We start from the raw sequence: 17,144 nt of genomic DNA, 5'->3' as shown, positions 1-17,144 counted from the left end.
CGCTGCTGCTCTGGAGAAGAATAAATAAAAGACATCAACCTAACTTGTGCTATTGGTATCTGATGCATCTGCTCAGTATTGTCACTTATGATGATACATGTACAGATTTACAGCATATATATGTGTGTGTATATATATGTATATAATGTAGGGGGTTGTGTCTGGGGCTTATCTTGTTCTCCTGACATGAACCACGGGGTGTTTGGAGTTGTTTTATAACTAAGTGTGGCAGGAGGTTCTTTATTCCCTGGGGTTGGCTGGGATCTGGTGGTGGGTGAGTGAAACAACAAAGTTCTTCCCTGGCAGTTTTCCCAGCAGAGCCTTCTAGTTTGGCTACAACTGAACAGTCTCTGGCAGTAACTTCACTGCATCCAGTCCAAAGTACAGTTTAACTGCTGTAGCTGCTACTCACACTGGGACGTACTGGGACCCAGTTTCCTACTGGAAAACCTCTTCATCTTCCCTCCTCCACTACAATAAAGTCTATAAATATCAGCGAGTTGCTGTTGACATCCCTGTTTCGTACATGATGGAGCAGAATAGCCTTACTGACACCAGTATATATTTAAATCCACTGGGATTTTCCATATAAATGAGAATTTTGTTTCCCAAAACTACCCAATACCATGTCTCTCCCTCTAGTCCCTGCCTAGACTCATTGCTGCATCTTTAACCCTTGCTCAGCTCCTTATTAATATTTCTGCCTCTGTGGGAGAGATGCCAATGAGACTGAAAATAGTTGCTGATGTTAATTTGACCTTTATGAATTTAAATTCCAGACTCACCCCAGGGGAGTCAGTGAGTGAATGAGAGAGCAGTGGCACGTGGGCTGCTAGAGCAGTGTCAGTGCTTTGGGAGCTGAGCTGGAGTGGGTGGAAAGGCTCTTGGTCAAATTGTCACCCACTGCAAAAGGTGTTACCAACTTATCTGATAGTGCCTGTGAAGGATATATTCTCATCACTCACTGCTTCTTAGCCTAAGGAACAATTAGATTTGCCTTATTTAATGCAAAGCTACACTCCCTTTCCCCCTTGAAAAAACCTTCAGTTAAAAAAACACAGACATTTATTTTTTTTCTGCTTAGATTTGGTGTCATTTTTCTTTGCTTCAGGTGAACTGGCACTGGCATGAAACATTTCTTTCCTGACAAGGAATTTTCTGTGCTTCCCTCTCTCTCCTAAGCAGACACAGAGGCTTGAGGATACGAATTCCTCATGATAACAAGCTCAAAGAAGTGGATTGTGCATCCAGGACCAGAGGGGGGTGTGAGCAATTGGGTGGCAACTCCTTGGACTCATGCAGGCTTGAGAACTACAAATGGCAAAATAACCCTTTGAGAGTGCTCCAAGCTTGCACCACTTGAGTGCTTTCTGCTGAGCTGCTTTGGAAAAGCCTCATTATTAATTAGGAAGAAGGTTTCCCATCTTCTCAGATTCTCCTTTCCCTCCCCAGGGAAGCAGTCCTGCAGCTGCAGGGAATGCTTTGCTTCAGTGGATGAAATGACCTTGTCCCTCCCTGATGGACTTTGTGACAGGGCAAGAAGCAGCTGCACACAGATCCTGAGGAGTTGAAATCATCAGCCAGAGGAATCCATGGTCTGAGCCAGTCCATGGGCTGAGAGCCTTTGGGACAGCACCTATCCACGCCAGACAAGGGATGCTGATCCTCACTGTGTTCCTTGTCAAGCCTAATCTGAGACTTTCATGGCTTGCAGATGTTTGGGGGTGTAGCTGACCTGACTTCCCAAATGCACCACATTGACCTGTCCATATATCAGGAATATCAGTCCAGCCTGATATTCCTTCTTCACTGCTACTGTGGGAGGCAGCTTTCTGATGGAGCATCCAGCTGTGCCAGTGTGCCCTGTGTCCCAGTCCCAGCCAAAATCGGGGACTCACTGACAGGAATTTTTGATGGTACCTAGACTATCAAGTTGGAGCCTCACAATGAGCCTGAATTCCCAGGGATATCACCCTGCACTGGGGGCTCAAAGGAAGATGGGTAAAACCATGGAGATAAGATGTCAGCGCAAGGGGGCCCCCGGCCAGGTAGTAATTAGCATAGACTCCATGCATTTACAAAAGGCATTAATTATTATTTATTAAGAAACCCATTGCTTTTTTATACCCTAGTTCGCTACAGGTGGACCTAATTGGTCCTTAAAACACCATCACCACTGGCTAATTAAGAAACCACCCTTTGATAAACAAATCTCCATAACACATTCTACATGTTCACAATACCAGGTGCAGCAAGCGAAGATAAGAATTTTTTCTCATTCTTTTCTCTGCTCTTCTCACAGCCTTTCCCAGAACGATGCCTGGGAAAGGTCTGTTTCTCTCTGTGGCCAGAGAGCTGCTGCCACAATAAGAGGGCAGGACAGGAGAGCTCTGTGAGGCTCAGGTGTTCCATGTCCTGGGATGAGAGTTTGCATCACCTGCAGCCCCTCAGCCTAGACAGCATTACCCCAGTGTGCCTCTACCCTCCACACAACTGCTGTGGTAGAGACTTTTCCAGCTCAGTGCACATGCCTAGAGAGTGCTGGCACCCTGGTGACATCACTGTCCAGCTACATATCGTCTTTAAAACTGAGACATTAAGGGACTGGTAACCCAGGAGAGGAGGAGAGCCCATGGTGGGCTGTGTTTTGGAGGAGGGATGCTGCACAAAGGCATGAGGCAGTACCTGTCCATGCATCCAGCAGATCCCCTGATGAGCCACGTGCTGTGAGACTGCTGGGCTTGTGCTATCAGCATGTGTCATTTCCCAAGGGTTGTGAAGGCATTAACAAATTAAGTCTCAGGGCCCTGCTGCAATTCTCATTAGCATCACCCTAACAACTCTTCATGTTAAATAGCTCAAATCAAAGTTTCCAGTTTAGTAAATATCCCTCCATAGGAATTGCTGTCTCCATCAGGCAGGGCCTAAATGAACCCCAAGGACCAGGACTCGTGCTGAATTCCACTTCCCAAACAGACTTAAGACAATTTCACTTCTGTCTCTTGTTCTAAGTCCCCTCCTCCAGCTGGAAGTGGCTCTCACATGTGCCAGCCTCATCCAAATGAGTTGCTCAGGAATTGCAGGTTGCATGTGTAGAAACAATGGACAATTTGCAAATCTGAAGCCTCACAGTCTCCCCTCTGCCGGTGAGATGGACATTGAGGTGCACTAAATCCTGACTGTAATCATACTGAGAAATCCCCACTGAGCAAACCCAATCCCTGCAGAAAGCAGCGCTCAGTGCTTGAGGATGGTGGTGATTCCAGGGCAATCAATCAGCAAACCACAGCAGAAATTCTCCCACCTTTCTGACCTCTCCTTTGGGCTTCAGAGGTTCCAGCAGTGGGTGGAAAAGGCCATGATCTGGGCATGAGGATTCTCTAGGACCTGCCTGCTGCCCTGGGTCGGGATTTATCACAACTTAACATGGCCAAGGACAGGCCCTCGCTGAGCAGATGAAACCTTCAGGGAGCAAAGCACATGAGTGATGACCAAGTTTCTTGTCTGACCAGACATCCAAGCAGTGCCATTCCACAGACAGCTTTTGATGTCCTCTGGCTTTCTGCCTCCACCTCGTGGGCTTGGGAAGCTTCTTTCAGGTCAAGGTAGCCTAAACTTGGCCAGACACTGGATTAGCTGGTGGCAAGATGGGATTTGTTAAAAAGGAGGTGTTAATGGGTGGTGGGCAGCCATTCCTCAGCTCTGGGTCCCCATGACCATCCCTCAGTGCCCAGTCCTATGGTCATTCCTCAGTGTCCAGTCTTGTGGCCACCTGTCAGTGCCCAGTCCTGTGGCCATCCATCACCCTGACAAAGAGTTCCTTGGTGTGTGCTTTGATTCTCACTCAGTCATGGAAAATCAACACTGCAGCATCCCAGAGCTGGGGAGGACTTTTCTCCTTGTCCCTGTGAGCTCCACTCCTCACACTTCTCACTTCTCCTCCCCCAAAACCTGTCAGTGAACCAGACCTGTCACTGCTGAGGTGACATCCAAGTCACATCCTGAATATAGGCCAAAAGCCAGTTTTGGCACAAGCTCTGACCTGATTGGATCAAACCCATGTACAATGCTGAGCAGGGCTGTACATGACTCTGCTGCTCCACCCATCAGGGTTGAGCCCGCCCTGGCCATAGTCATGTCCCCAGAGGCTCTTTGTGACTGGTGGCCTCCCAAATGCTCAATGGTACCTCTGTAGAAGTGCTGGGGGCAAAAGTTGGCTGAGCCCAGAGCCATGGTGGCCACACTGCACTGGTGACGTGGTCCCCACAAAAAGTCAAAACCTCCAGTCATCATCTCTGGGCAGGGGGATAGTAGAGGAGGGTGGACAGAGAGGCCAAAGTCCTGGTGTCCCTGGGCATGGCATGGAACAGGCAGCCAGCCCTGATGTCTCTTTGTCCATCTCTGCCTCTGCCCAACAGACATTTATTTTCTCTATTTTCATCTCCTGAGATCTGCACCTTCCACCTGCCTCCTCTGTCATCCTGCAAGGAGGCTGCAGCAGCACCAGCAGAGGGCTGCGATGCAGCATCGGCGTGTCCCACCTCCCAAGAAAGGATCCATGCATCAGCAGATGAGTCCGGAGACACCCCTGACACCCTCTTCCAAGCACTGGACCCCTGGGAGGTGGCTCGAACGGGCTGGGGCTGGGGGACACTCACCAGTGTGGTTGGTGACGGGTGGCAGGCTCTCGCAGTACTGCTCCTGGATGGAAGCTGCAACCGGGCTATCCCAGAGGAGAAATGCCTGGATGGGGAGAGAGCAGACGGGGTGGGGTTATGTGTGCAATATGCTGCTTCCCCATCCCGAAATGCCTCCTTGGGTCAGATCTGAGCTTGCCCATGTCTGGGTGGGCACCACCCCCAAAGCTTGGGCACCACCCCCAAAGCTTGCACAGTGGACATGTACCATTTACAGGATGGCTTCCTAGGGAAGCTGTGCTTATCTGAGCCGAAGGCTGGGGGACCCAGTGATCCTCTCCTGCCTCAAATATCCCCCTCAGCAAACCCTCCTGCAGCCCCTGCTGAATCATGGAACCTCTGCTATTTATCATTTTAATTAACACTTTTGGGTTTACTATCTTTCAATCCTGAGAGCAGACAGGGGAAACATGATGAGCCTGACACTACGCTTGGATTTTCAATCCCTTACTGAAATCACAGCCTTGTAAGCTGTCAGTGGAAAGATGTTCATATACATCCTTAAGGAGATCTGATCCATGGACAACCAGCTCTGGCTAAAGCCTTTTTTTTTTTTCAGGAAAATTGTCAGCAAACACCAACATTCCCATTGAGACAGAAAGCCCTGACCACAATCTACCCAGCTCTGCTAAAACTCTGCACAAGGAGCAATTTTGGAAGAATGATTATTGAATTTTTGTGCCTTTGAAGGAGTTTGGGGAAACTAAAAGTGAGAAAGGCAATTGCCAGGATGAAGGGATTGCAAAGATGGCAGAGGGATGGTGCTGTCATCTCCTTCCCTCATGTGGCACAGCTCACCACGGTGCCACATGAGGGAAGGAGAGGACCTGATATTTTGCAGAAAAGGGTGACACAGGCTCATCCCCTCTCCTCCACCAGCACTAATGGTGGATGAGGCTCAACTCCACTTCTTTCACCTTCAGCGACTGACCAAAGCCCCTGGAGAAAAGTCACTGATTAAATGACAGAGCTGCGTCCCAGAAGACATCACATACAGATCCCCTGAGAAACAGCCCTGAGCCTGAAGGCAGGAAGGGCTGCACCTCTCCTGCATGCAGGCAAGCTCCCAGCTCCTCAGGGACAACCTTATCTGCCTTGCCCATCAGCCAGGCTGATTCCTGGTGCCTGACCCCCCTTCCTGAGTGCCATTTACCTCCCAAACTGCTCTGAACACAGAGAAGACATTCCTCCTCTTGTCCTTGAGCCATAGAAACACTGTCTGCCCTTGCTGGCATACCCAGCCATCCTCCTGCTGTACCAAGGCATTAACAGGATTTATTCAGACACAGAGACAAGCTCAGGACCCACTTGCTCTTTTCCAAACAACTATTTACTGCCTTGGGAAGCTGGTTTTGACAGCAAGAGTGATGTCAGGCAGATGTATAAATGGAGCTGAGAATAGCTGCCTTGTTGTGACTGATCCAGATGGCACAGAGGATCTGGCAGCTCAGCCCTGCCCTGGTGCAAGAGCTGTTTGGAGCTCCTGGGTGCTGGTCTTACAGAAGCCCAGCACCTCCTGAGTCTGCTTTCAGAAAGCTGAGACCACTCAAACTCCAGATAGGGAGGAATCTTGGTGCAGGGAGTCTGCTCCCCTCTGTGTTGATGCCCATAGCTGGTGGTCACCACACCTGGTGGCTCTTGGCATTGGCAGCTGGGACAGAAGGGTTCTGCCCAAAAGATGTCTGGGATGGTTTGTCTATCTGAATAGGCTTTCAAGTGTTAATTGGATGTGTTTCTCCTAATCCCAGCCTGTTCCAGCCTGGTAGTGCCCATTCTCCTTCCAGACACAGAGAGAGGTCTTGGCACTGAGCAACACATGGACCAAGCCAGAGACAGAGAGGGGTGTGGATGGAGTAGTCACTGGCTCTTTGCAGGCTTTGTAAATGAGCTGAAACAGCTACAGAAGGAAGAAATAAAGGAAAAAAAGGATCCCCAAAACAGAACTAATACTAAGAGCTTTTTTAACAGGCTCTGAGTCTTTTACTGCTATGTGGCCATAGCTCTTGATAGAGGCAGAGTTTTGTCCCAATCCTGTCAGCATTTTAAGGGGAATAAACAGGCATGGTGGCAGCTGCAGGGGGATTTGCCCCAGTGAAAAAAATTCTTATTGCTGGTCACTGTCCTGTCTGTTTTGCTCTTTGTGGGTTAGTACAACCCCTCTCCACACTTTTACAGAGAGAACAGGTCAAAGCTCCGTCCTTGAGGATCTTCTCGTGCCAGAGCATTGCTGCTCTATAAGATGCCACATGGTGCCCAGCAGGACCCAGCCTGGCTAGGCTGGAGCCAAGCTCACCTCAAGAGCCCCAACACAGCAGTAGGTCGTGCTCAGGCCAGAGAGGGGCTGTGTTCCTCCGCCCTCCTGACCTGTCTTCACACAGCTACGGCAGATCCCACTCTGCACGCAGAACTACCTCTGTGACCTCTCTCATCCTGCCAAAATCCTGGAGAGCCTCAGCTGAGCTCTCAGCTGTCCGGGAAAGAAGGCAATCTGCTCGTCTGGAAGCAGCCACTTAGCACAGAGCTCCCCGTTAGCCAGGGGAGCTGCTCCCACCGGCATGGAGGATGGCTCTGCCAGGAGCTGCATGGGCCCTGTGAGTGCCCGCACTGGCAGCAGCTTCTTCTCCATCAGGAGCCACCATTGTCTCCCTGCCTCAGCATCCATCCAGCTCCCTTCCAGGCTCTGTAACATCCCTGTTTTATACACAGAGATGGTTGTGGTTTAGTCTTGGACCTCACGGAGCACCAGCTCCTTCCTTTCATGTTCACATTTTCTATAGCAGTACCAGCCCCCCAGTCCTCACTGCACAGCTCAGACACAAAACCCTGACACTGCTCCCATGTTTCCTGCATCCCACACAGAGCAAACATCTGTTGTGGTTGGTGTCCCACCACCCACCATGCCAGGGTTGTCCCAGAGGGGAAACTGAGGCACTGAGGACCATCTGTCTCAGGTCACTCAAGCTGTGGGGCACCGTGTGGGACAGATTTATCCAATCTGGACACACCAACCATGTCCTGGTGCCACCAGGGCTCCAAAAAAACCCAGCTGTTCCTCTGCCTGTGATGGGACAGGATGTCAGGTCCCCTGGGCCAGGAGATGCAGCATTGTGGACTAGGACAGTGTCAGCTCATCAGCACTGGGAGTCTGGCTGCTGCTGTGGGGGTGAGCAGCACAATCACACACACTTGGTGTCAGTCTCTGTGACCTGCCACTGACCTGGCAGAAAAATTCAATTAATAACAATTAAGAATTAATATCCCCTTGCAGCGCTTTTGCTCTCCAAAGCAATCCATGGATACTAATTAATACATTCACATCCAACTGCACTATCACCCCCCTGTATTGTGCTACCCAGAGACAAACGTGTCCACCCCACTATAATGTTGCCACAAAAAAGAGGGGATCTGCATGGCAGGAAAGGCTGACAGCTCTGAGCATGAGACAGATGGCTTGTAGCGTAATTAGCAATCTAGGAGGTCCAGTGCCGAGGGGCTGTAATTGAAGAGCTGACTGATTAGCGGGATTGAAGCCTGGGATGAAGCTGTGTGAGACAGGGGCTTTGTACAGAGCTGGAGAAGTGGGAGCAGTGGACAGTAGTGGCCACTGTGACCTTCCTGGGAGGGGGGACAACACCATCCACTCTGGAGTTGTCCTTGCTGTAGGGACCTCTCTGACCAATCAGTTCTGCTCCCTGGCTTGGCTAGGCTTGCTGCTCACTACAACACTTGGTGTGGAAGAGGGAAGACCTCCTGGAACACAGAGCAGGAAAGGGCTGAGCAACTGCTGCCCTGGACCTTTCCTGAGGTTCCCTGCGGCATTAGGCTGGGATGGAGCCTGTTCTTGGCTCTGAGCCTTCAGCAAAACATGCCAGACTTTGGGTGTTAAATACAGTGAGTTTTAAAAGAGCTGGATGCCAACTTCAGATGGCAGAGCAGCATTAGTGGTGTGGGGGGGGGAGCAGCACGTCCTGCCAGGACTGCAGCTGGAGGCTGGAGGTGCCCTGCAACAGCCTGATTGAAAGAGCTGCCCTCAAATGTGCTTGCATCTCTTTGCCTTTGTCTCCTCTGGCTTCCAGGCATTGTTTTCTGCAGCTGGGGATCTTCTTACCTGCTCCACTTTGAGGGCTTTTGCTTGGAACAGTTTCCAAATGAAACCTCCAGGCAGATCTGGTCCAGGAAGGACCCTCTGTTTTAGACCTGGCAGTAACCTGTTTTGCCACTCCAAGCCCCTTCACTGCCCTACCAAGCCCCTGTTGCTCCTTCATTTCTCTCCCAAAGCCCCATTCCAAGCCCTGCCATCACTGGGACATCAAGGCAAAGCTCAGGCAATGGAACAAGGCTCAAAGCAAGACTCGTGGGGGAATTTTTCCATGGCTGGTGTTCCTCAGCGGGAGAGCAGGCAGTGAGAACATCTCCATCCTCCATCTGGCATTAAAATCTGCGAGTTTATTAATTTATCTGTATTAGATGGCCAGTCTCTGTGGTGTGTAAACAGGAGCTTTGGTGAGAGTGTTTATTCTGTTTGCAGTCTCTCTCCAAGTGTGCTGGATGCAGATCCTAACAAAAGAATATCAATCAAGGCTAAATAATGCCCTGTAAAAACTGATTTATGAGCAATTAAAGGTTTTCCTGGATTAAGCTTGGGTCTCTGTCACTTGCCATAAATAATTCTGACTTCATTTATCTGTCGTGAGAGACATGAATTTTTAGGGACAGGTTAAAAAATGACAAATGGCATTTGGGTGTTGGAAGCTAAAGGCATCGTCAAGCTGGGAAAGGGCATGCAACCATTCAGCTCCTATGGGATCTGGATTTGCAGGGGCAAAGGCTGCTGAGGAAGACTGGAGTGATGGGCACAAGCCTGGGGGAGGGCTGTTTTTCTAAGGCAATTTTATTAAACTCTCCTGCAGATTGTACATGTGGAACTCCTGTGTATTGACAGCTATTTTCAGTTTGGGATTGGACATTTTTCCCTCCAGCTCTGTCCCAAAACCCTCATCTTGACTGCCCCAAACCCCCTCGTTCACCCATCACCTTTTTAGGGTTGAACATCCACAATTAAATTCCCCATAATTTTTTTTTCTGGTTTATTCACATTCACAGCTCAGGAAAGCTTGGCCACACCAAAGTTGCATCTGCTGGGGTGGATACTGCAGATTTCAGGGTGGAAGAGGGACTGTGATCTGCAGAATACCAACACACTTTGCCCTTGGCCATTGAAATAGAGGCGACTCCTCCTAGGAGGGTGACTGTAGATAAAGCAGAGAAGGAGGGTCTCTTCTATAGCTCAGAATACAGTTAGGGAAAAACAACAGATGGGCCCGGGCTATGTTATTCCATCTTCAGAAAGAGCCACCCTCTCCTGAGTGACAGCTCTGAGGTGTTGGACAATGGCTCCTGGGCTCTGCTTTGTGAGGGAACCCCATGATTTGGGGGTTGATTTGTGCTTTCTTTGGGTTCAAAAACTGTTCTCACAGACAAATCCATGGATGCAGCCTCTCTAAGCACTGCAGACTCAATTGCAGCTTGAGCTTGTCACTCACAATGAACTTCTAGGCTAACCCTGTGCAGGATTTTGGGAGCAGAGCTGGATTTCAGGGCAGGGTTGAGCTGGTGGTGCAGGATATTCTCATTGTATTCCTATACATCCTGTGGTGATAGTGCAGCTATTCTGGGAACAGGCTGTGCCTTTTCCATTCACTTCTTTGCTGGAGATGCAGAACCACAGGGATGATTTCATACACACTGAATCAACTCCAGCTTTTAAGGAAAGCAAGGACTGGAAGAGATCCCCAGGGTCAGCATGTCCTGCAACTGCAGCTCTGCATTTTATGCAAGGATTCAAGCATGGAAGGAGCAGGGGTTGTTTTTGGGCTTATTGCTGCTGGAGGTGGTCAAGTGAAACCAAATCATCAATCCCTGATTTTTCATAAAACACTTTGCAGTTCTATCAGCCACAGAAATGTCATTGGCTCCTGACAGAGATGCAAGTGGACTGGTTTATTTTTAATCACTTTTTTAGTTTGTTTCAATGACTTGCAAGGGTGCCAGGGAGCACTTGGCAGCAAGTTTGGCAGCAAGTTTGGCTGCCTATCTCCTAGTCTGTCTGTCCGACATCCTGAGGGATGTCTATTCAGTAAAGCAACATGGGCAAACTGATGCTAAAGTGGAGGTACAAACCAGGTGCACGGGGAACGCCTAAACTGTGCCAACCCAGTATCTGCAGGGGAGGTTTGTCCCTGCTGAGCTCTGGGTTGGAGCTGGGCTGCTGCAGGTCTCTGCACTCACAGGCAGGATGCTGCTGCAGCTATACCTGGCTGCAGGGATGCACTCATGGCTGGAGTTTCATGGTCCTTTAGTTCATGCTGTCCCCAAGAGAGGGTTAGGACTGTTCTGGAAAAACATCTGAGATTTGAATGCATGTATTTATAAGGAAAAATAGACAGCTTGACTGCAAAGTGGGGGTGGGGGGGGGGTAGTTGTAGATTGGCTGTTTCTTTTTGGAGCCAGCTGGAGAGGCTTCTCTTTGTCTGGTCTGGTTTTTCTGACCCCTCTCTCCTGGTCCCAGCCAGAGTGCAGGGATGGTTTTGTCTCAGAATCTGGAAGGTTTGTGAAGATTTGCTGCTCCACCTTCACAAGGAGAATATCCTTGGGGAACACCTGGGGATGGCAAGGGAGTCCCCCTGAGCCTAAGGAGCTTTGACAGAGGATGGAAGCTGTGTATCAGCACCTCTGGGCTTCTTTTGTACCACTTTTTGCTCACCGAGGTTATTAGGAGCTGTCATGTTCACGTGGCTCTCCCCACCAGAACATGATCTTACTGCACTGGGTCTGTGCTAGACTGGCCAAGAAGGACCTGGGCTGGGGGAAAAGATCCTGCCCTGTGTCAGCTTTATTTCTTACATCAGAGCCCAACAAAACCTGAACCAGGGAAAGTAACAGCAAAATAGCTCCCATAAACCCTATCAATCAGGCTTAGTGGGTTACAGCAATAAGAGAGAGCAGCTGCTCAGAAGAGTTTTTAGAAGCAACACCAACTAGGCAGGAGGTCTCCTGGTGCTCATCAGCTCTTTTCATCATTTAGGTAAGAACTTTCCTGGCCCAGAGGTGCAGCTGACATGTGAGATACGCATTGGAGTGAACAGTGGGGTGCACAGCCTGCAGGGTACAAGCCGTAGTGGTGACAATGGGGAGAGCTCTCCCTCCACTTTACCTGCTGTTTTAACTCTGCAGTCCCAGCTGGGCCACTGAGACACCATTCTGCAGCCAGTCAGGCAGATTTGTTCTTTTACCCCTCCTTGACACAGAGGTTTTATCAGAAACCTGATCAATTTGTTTAACTGCCACTCTAGGCTTGTTCAAATAAAATTCAAGATTTCACTGGGAGACCCTTCATCTTGTTTGTCCATGGCTTGGGATTTAAACAAGCTTTGGGGCTGTTAATGTTTCCCTCCTTGATGAGCCCTCAAGGAGGAGGAATATTGCTTCTGACAAAGCATTTGCATATTGTGCAGAGCTGCAAAATTAGCAGTGGCTACAGTTCCACAGCAAGCAAATTAGAGAGAAAAAGTGTTGTGCTTTGCAGGTGCAGGGCAGTAAAGGAGAGGGTTCCTTAGAAAATTAATTATGGGAGGTACAACTGGACTGTGCATTTGCACTGTCCACATCCACCACACGCCCAGAGTGGCCACCCGCTCCCAGCAGCCTGGGAAACTGGTGGCAGCTGTTTTCACTGGGAGGTGCAAGGCTGGGAGTTACTGGGAGCCCTGGGGTGAGTTCAGGAGGACCTGGCTGCGATTCTCCCCCCCTTTAAATGATCCTTTCACTCACTTCAGCCCCCCTCCCCGATAGTCTTTGAGCATCACGAGATCTTGCTAAACCCCAGTGCCTCGACTGGAGGAATTCTCCCGAGGGCCCTTTGTGTTGCGGTTTCTCTTCCTACTTTTCCCGTCAAAGAAATTGAAAAGTCACTGCGGAGAACGCGGGCGATGCACGGCGTAGGGGTGATGGGGACGGGGCAGAAGGGCCCTTATGGGAGAAGAGGACTTAAAGCATCTTACCTGCAGGAGGAGGAGGGCAGGACGTAGGCTGGGCACCATCCTCAGCTGCCCCTGCGCCCAGCTCCCCGGGGCATGGCCGGCAGCGTCCCCGCTCCTGCCGGGCTGCTCCTGCCGTCGGGGAGACAATCCTCTGGGCTTCCAGCGAAGGAGCCTGGCGGGTCCCGCAGGGCTGCGCGGAGGCTGCGGGTCCTTCTGCGTCCCGGTCCTGCCTTTTATAACCTCCTCGGAGCCGGTCCTCCGGCTGCCCACCTTCCAGCTCGCCTGGCGATGGGCTACATCCCTCCTCACCAGCCTCCCACTCCCCCTTCTCTCCCTCCTCCTCCTCTTCCTCCTCCCCTTTTCCTTCCTCCACCTCCCTGGTGCCTTCCAACTGTATTTGATTTCTCCCCCCCCGCCCCCCTTTTCTCCTTCCCTCCCTCAGCATCTTCAGCAGCAGAAACTTCCCACCGGCCCAGGGACCGCCCTCCCGCCTCTCCTTGGAGGGGGTTTCTCCTCTCCACCCCTCTCACTCCCATCGTGCAGACGCTGTGGGGTCCCTCCTGTGGAGCCTGGCGGCTTCTTTTGTGTCTGCGAAGGCTTTGGGGCTGCATTTGCCGGGGATGAGGGGATGAGCGGGTGTTACACATTTGGGGATTTCGCTCCAGGGCTCTGTCAGAGGAACTGGGACAAGTGTCCCAGTTTCTCCCAGGTCCCCCCCGTCAGCCTTTGCAGCCCCTTTGCAAAACGGATGGTGAGCACGAAAGGAGGGCAGAGCCCCTTTTCTCTTCCACAGGGATGGGGTGGAAGGGGTTTCAGCCCTGCCTTGCGAGGGAGAGGCTCCTGAGGGAAGAACAGGGATGTGGGGCAGGTGGACTCGGGTCTTCCACACAGCGGGACTGTGCGAGGGATGTTTGATCACAAGGGTGGACCCGGAGGAAGTGGAGGTGCTGCTAGCACCGTGCTTTGTCCCGTAGGCTGGGTTGGTGGCAGGGGCAGAGGTGATGGGACAGGAGCAGGTGGGGTTTGAACTGATAGAGAAGGGGGGGAAGGGTGGGGAACAGTGGTGTGGGAGAGCCTGGATGATGCTCCTGAGGTCTTGCATAATGATATGTCCCTTCTCGCCTAGCATAACCCTCTGGCTTTAAAGGGTCTCCTGTCACACCTCTGTGTCTCAGCTCCTGCAGTTCCCTGGCAGCCATCTCCTGGTCTCCTGGGGAGGGATTCCACACACCCCTGTGTCCCGGGGTTGATATGGTCAGGATTGTGTCCATCCCTGAGTTGGTAGGCTGGGTTAAACCTGCTCCCCCATGCCAGGGCAGTTTCAGAGCATGCCTTCTGTACTCACTGAGGTTTAGGGGGGTGTCCCACTGTGGGTGCTCTGCCTATCCTGGGAGTGAGCCCAGCTCCATCAGCCTGAGGTGAGCTGGGGCAGACAGCCAGGCAACAGATTGTTGCTTCCTTCTTTCCTTGAGGAAATAAGGATCAATGAGGTGTACTGCTGGGAGGGGGGATGCTGGAAAATATTGCCATGGGACCACCATCTAGGGGTGTGATATTTCCCTTAGCTGATGACGCTTCATCTACCACCAGCCTCTCACAGGGTGCTGGATTGTGCTCCCAGCTGCAGGCTCTGCCTCTGGGAATGGCTGCAGACCACAGCAGGTTGCAGATAAATCAATAGAAGGGCAGAGTCTCTTGATGAATTCACGGCCACAGCCTCTATCCATCTTTACTGAGCTGCTCTTTGTCTCTGGAGCACCTGCAGCTGCAGGACCAAGGCACAAGTACTGAGCAGGGCTGTGTCCCAGCATGTGGGGGCACCTAGTGACCCATCCTGGCCCCCAAAGGGTAAATGCTCCTGGCCCAGTAATTAAGGGGAATAAACAACACAGACATAAATCTTTTGGCGTTAGCTGGGTTAAATCAATTGTGTCACTGCTTTGACAAAGAAATATGAAAATATTTAAATCTCTGGTAAATTCAGCAAACTTTTGTTTCTGAGATATCTTAACATCCCTCCTGTGACAAGTATGGGATGAGACAGACTCCAGAGCCACCCTTGTGTTACCTCTCACTTCAATAAGCCCATGGAAAATGCATAATTTTCTACAAATGGCTTGAGACAGCTTGCTCCAAATAATTTTGAGCATCCTGGATTCAGCTGAGGGCATCACAGGATCATGGAATTGTTTGAATTGGGAGATCATGTAGTTCCAAACCCCTGCCATGGGACACCTTCTACCATCACAGGTCTAGGGCACAGTTCCTGGTCACAAAACACACTCTGGTTTTGGAGGCTGCTCAGGGCTTTGTGCACCCAGGGGACAGAAGGGACCTTGCAATGGGAAGCACAAGAGACCTTATTCCCACACCAAGACCAAGGATTGTCTTTCATCATCTCAGCCTGCCCATGGCCAGCAAGAAGGACATGTAGGATGGCCATGCTCTGCTCAGGTGCCCTAAGTATGAGGTGATGCAAGGAAGGCAGAAGTGAGCACTATTTTTAGTTAAGGAATTGGTTGCCAGGGACATGAAAATAATTCCTTCCCCATATATCAGGGAAAAGGCTGCAGTGTTGTTTAAAGCACCTAATTGAGGGGATTTATAGTAAAATGCAACTTGTCAGATGTGGCAAAGGAAAAATAGAACAGTCCCTGAGACACAGAAATCAGTCCATTTGTCACGGTTAATCTCAAACTTCTCGATGCAGTGCAGAGACAGATGTTGGATATGGCTTTTAGGGATGGAGACAATGAAGAGAAATATCGGATATCTAGGAAGGAGGGAGAGATTGAGTCTGACTTACCTGCCTTTGGTAAACTATTATTTTATGTAACTCCATGTGGTTTGACAGTCCTGTGTCTGAGCAGCTCCATGACAGCTGCACTTTGGGGCTGTTTGCAGGACTTACACCACTGCCCTGCTCCCACCCTGTCCCTGCAGCCAACCTTCACCTGGTTTGGGAAAACTCCATGTGTCCCTCCTGCAGTATAGGGATGAGACTGGGACTGTTCCGTGCACTGAAAGGGTGCAGGGAAATGCATCCTTGCTTCTCCCATGGAGCACTGGTAGCAGGGCTTTGCTTCCAGCTAGGACATCTGTAGGAGAAAATAATCCTCAGTGTCCTGGACATTTAGGCCAGTTTGGTGGAAAGGTGAGGTTTAGCTTCTCAGCTGAAATCCCAGCTGAGATCAGCAGTGTGCCTCAATTTCCCCACCTGTGTGTTGGGACTGTTTCTTTCCCAGGAGGTTGAGTGCAGCTGGGAATGCTCGGGGCACTGCTCAGGGGAGGACAGGCTGTCAGCACATGGGGCTGTGTTAGCAACTGCAGGCCAAGAAAAAATCCAACCCACCACATTGTTTCTCCCAGGAGACTTGTTTTTTGCCCCGCTTTTAAAATTAGTTTCCAGGTTTTCTGTCCTGTGTCCTTTTCCCTCCTCCTAGACCTGCAGTGAGGGGAACACTCTCTCAAACTCTGCCTGACTAAAGAAAGTAGCTGCTGGGATGAGGTTCCTCTCATTCCTGCTTACCACATAGTATAATCATGCCTCATATTTGAGTATCCCTGTTGTATTTGACCACTCTGTATCACCTGCTTCACCCCTGCAAATCTCAGGTGCTCTGAAACGAAGAGCAGGAAAGCTCAAGCCACAGCCCTGCTGAAAACATTGCAGGGAAAGAAACCAAAGATTGTTACCAACCTCATTCAGTGAGTATTACCTTAGAGCTGTGCTGGCAGATTTTCTTGAAGGCCTTGCAAATGCTTGGGTGGCCTCTGGACACTTCAGACCCCTGTTCGTCCCGTCAAACTCTGCTGGAGATGCAGAAGAGTCCATGCAGGAAGACAAACTAGTGTCCTGCTGGGAGAAGGAAAACTCAGACACATGGAGCTGGGTTTACTCTGACTCATTGCTCCATGCAGCAAGTGACTGATTCTTTCATTTACACGGATAAATCCCCCCTGCCATTTTTAATTCCCACACTGTGTGCATTAATAGGAGATCCCACATTTACAAAAACATGGCAACTGCAAACTCAAGGAAACCCACAAAGATTTGGGATCTAACTGAATTTCTCATTTGCTTCCCAAGTTTCTCAAAAGTGTTTGCCATGTTTTTCAAATTGCTTTTGGGAGGATGTGTCAGTTTTGAATATAACAGAAACACAAAAGCTTTTGTTCTTCAGCTAATTAAACCTCAAGGCAGAATGCTAAACTGATCATAATAAAAGTCATAATTATTATTTTTCTCATTCAAAGCAAAGTCAACTGAAATTTCCCAATCAGCAGTTGGCATTTCCCATCAAACAGATCACAGTGGTTTGTGGTTGGGAAAAACTCCATGGTTTTATTCTGGAAACTGATCCCACCAAAGCAGCAGCAGAAAGTGGCTCTGTCTTCACACCGTGTG

The 17,144-nt window shown here is 50.2% G+C and overlaps 1 protein-coding gene across 2 annotated transcripts in view; it reads right to left on the bottom strand.

Moving 5' to 3' along the window:
- The window catches only part of CRHR1 (corticotropin releasing hormone receptor 1), a 30,529-nt gene extending 17,473 nt beyond the window's left edge, over positions 1 to 13,056 (bottom strand). Inside the window, exons 1-2 of one of the 2 annotated variants that reach the window (XM_021542298.4) lie at positions 12,758 to 13,056; positions 4,659 to 4,743 (exon numbers count right to left, since the gene is read on the bottom strand). In XM_021542298.4, coding sequence (XP_021397973.1) covers positions 4,659 to 4,743; positions 12,758 to 12,796 — 124 coding nt within the window. In that variant the 5' untranslated portion in view covers positions 12,797 to 13,056. The remainder of the gene's footprint in view (positions 1 to 4,658; positions 4,744 to 12,757) is intronic. The other variant, XM_085562151.1, reaches the window with a different exon arrangement.
- Positions 13,057 to 17,144: the final 4,088 nt, after the last annotated feature.

The sequence above is a fragment of the Lonchura striata genome, chromosome 27, assembly GCF_050655825.1.
Source record: "Lonchura striata isolate lonStrDom1 chromosome 27, ASM5065582v1, whole genome shotgun sequence".
NCBI classification, from domain to species: domain Eukaryota; kingdom Metazoa; phylum Chordata; class Aves; order Passeriformes; family Estrildidae; genus Lonchura; species Lonchura striata.
Note: the sequence above shows the minus strand (reverse complement) of the source record. Positions and strands in the feature narration are given on the sequence as shown.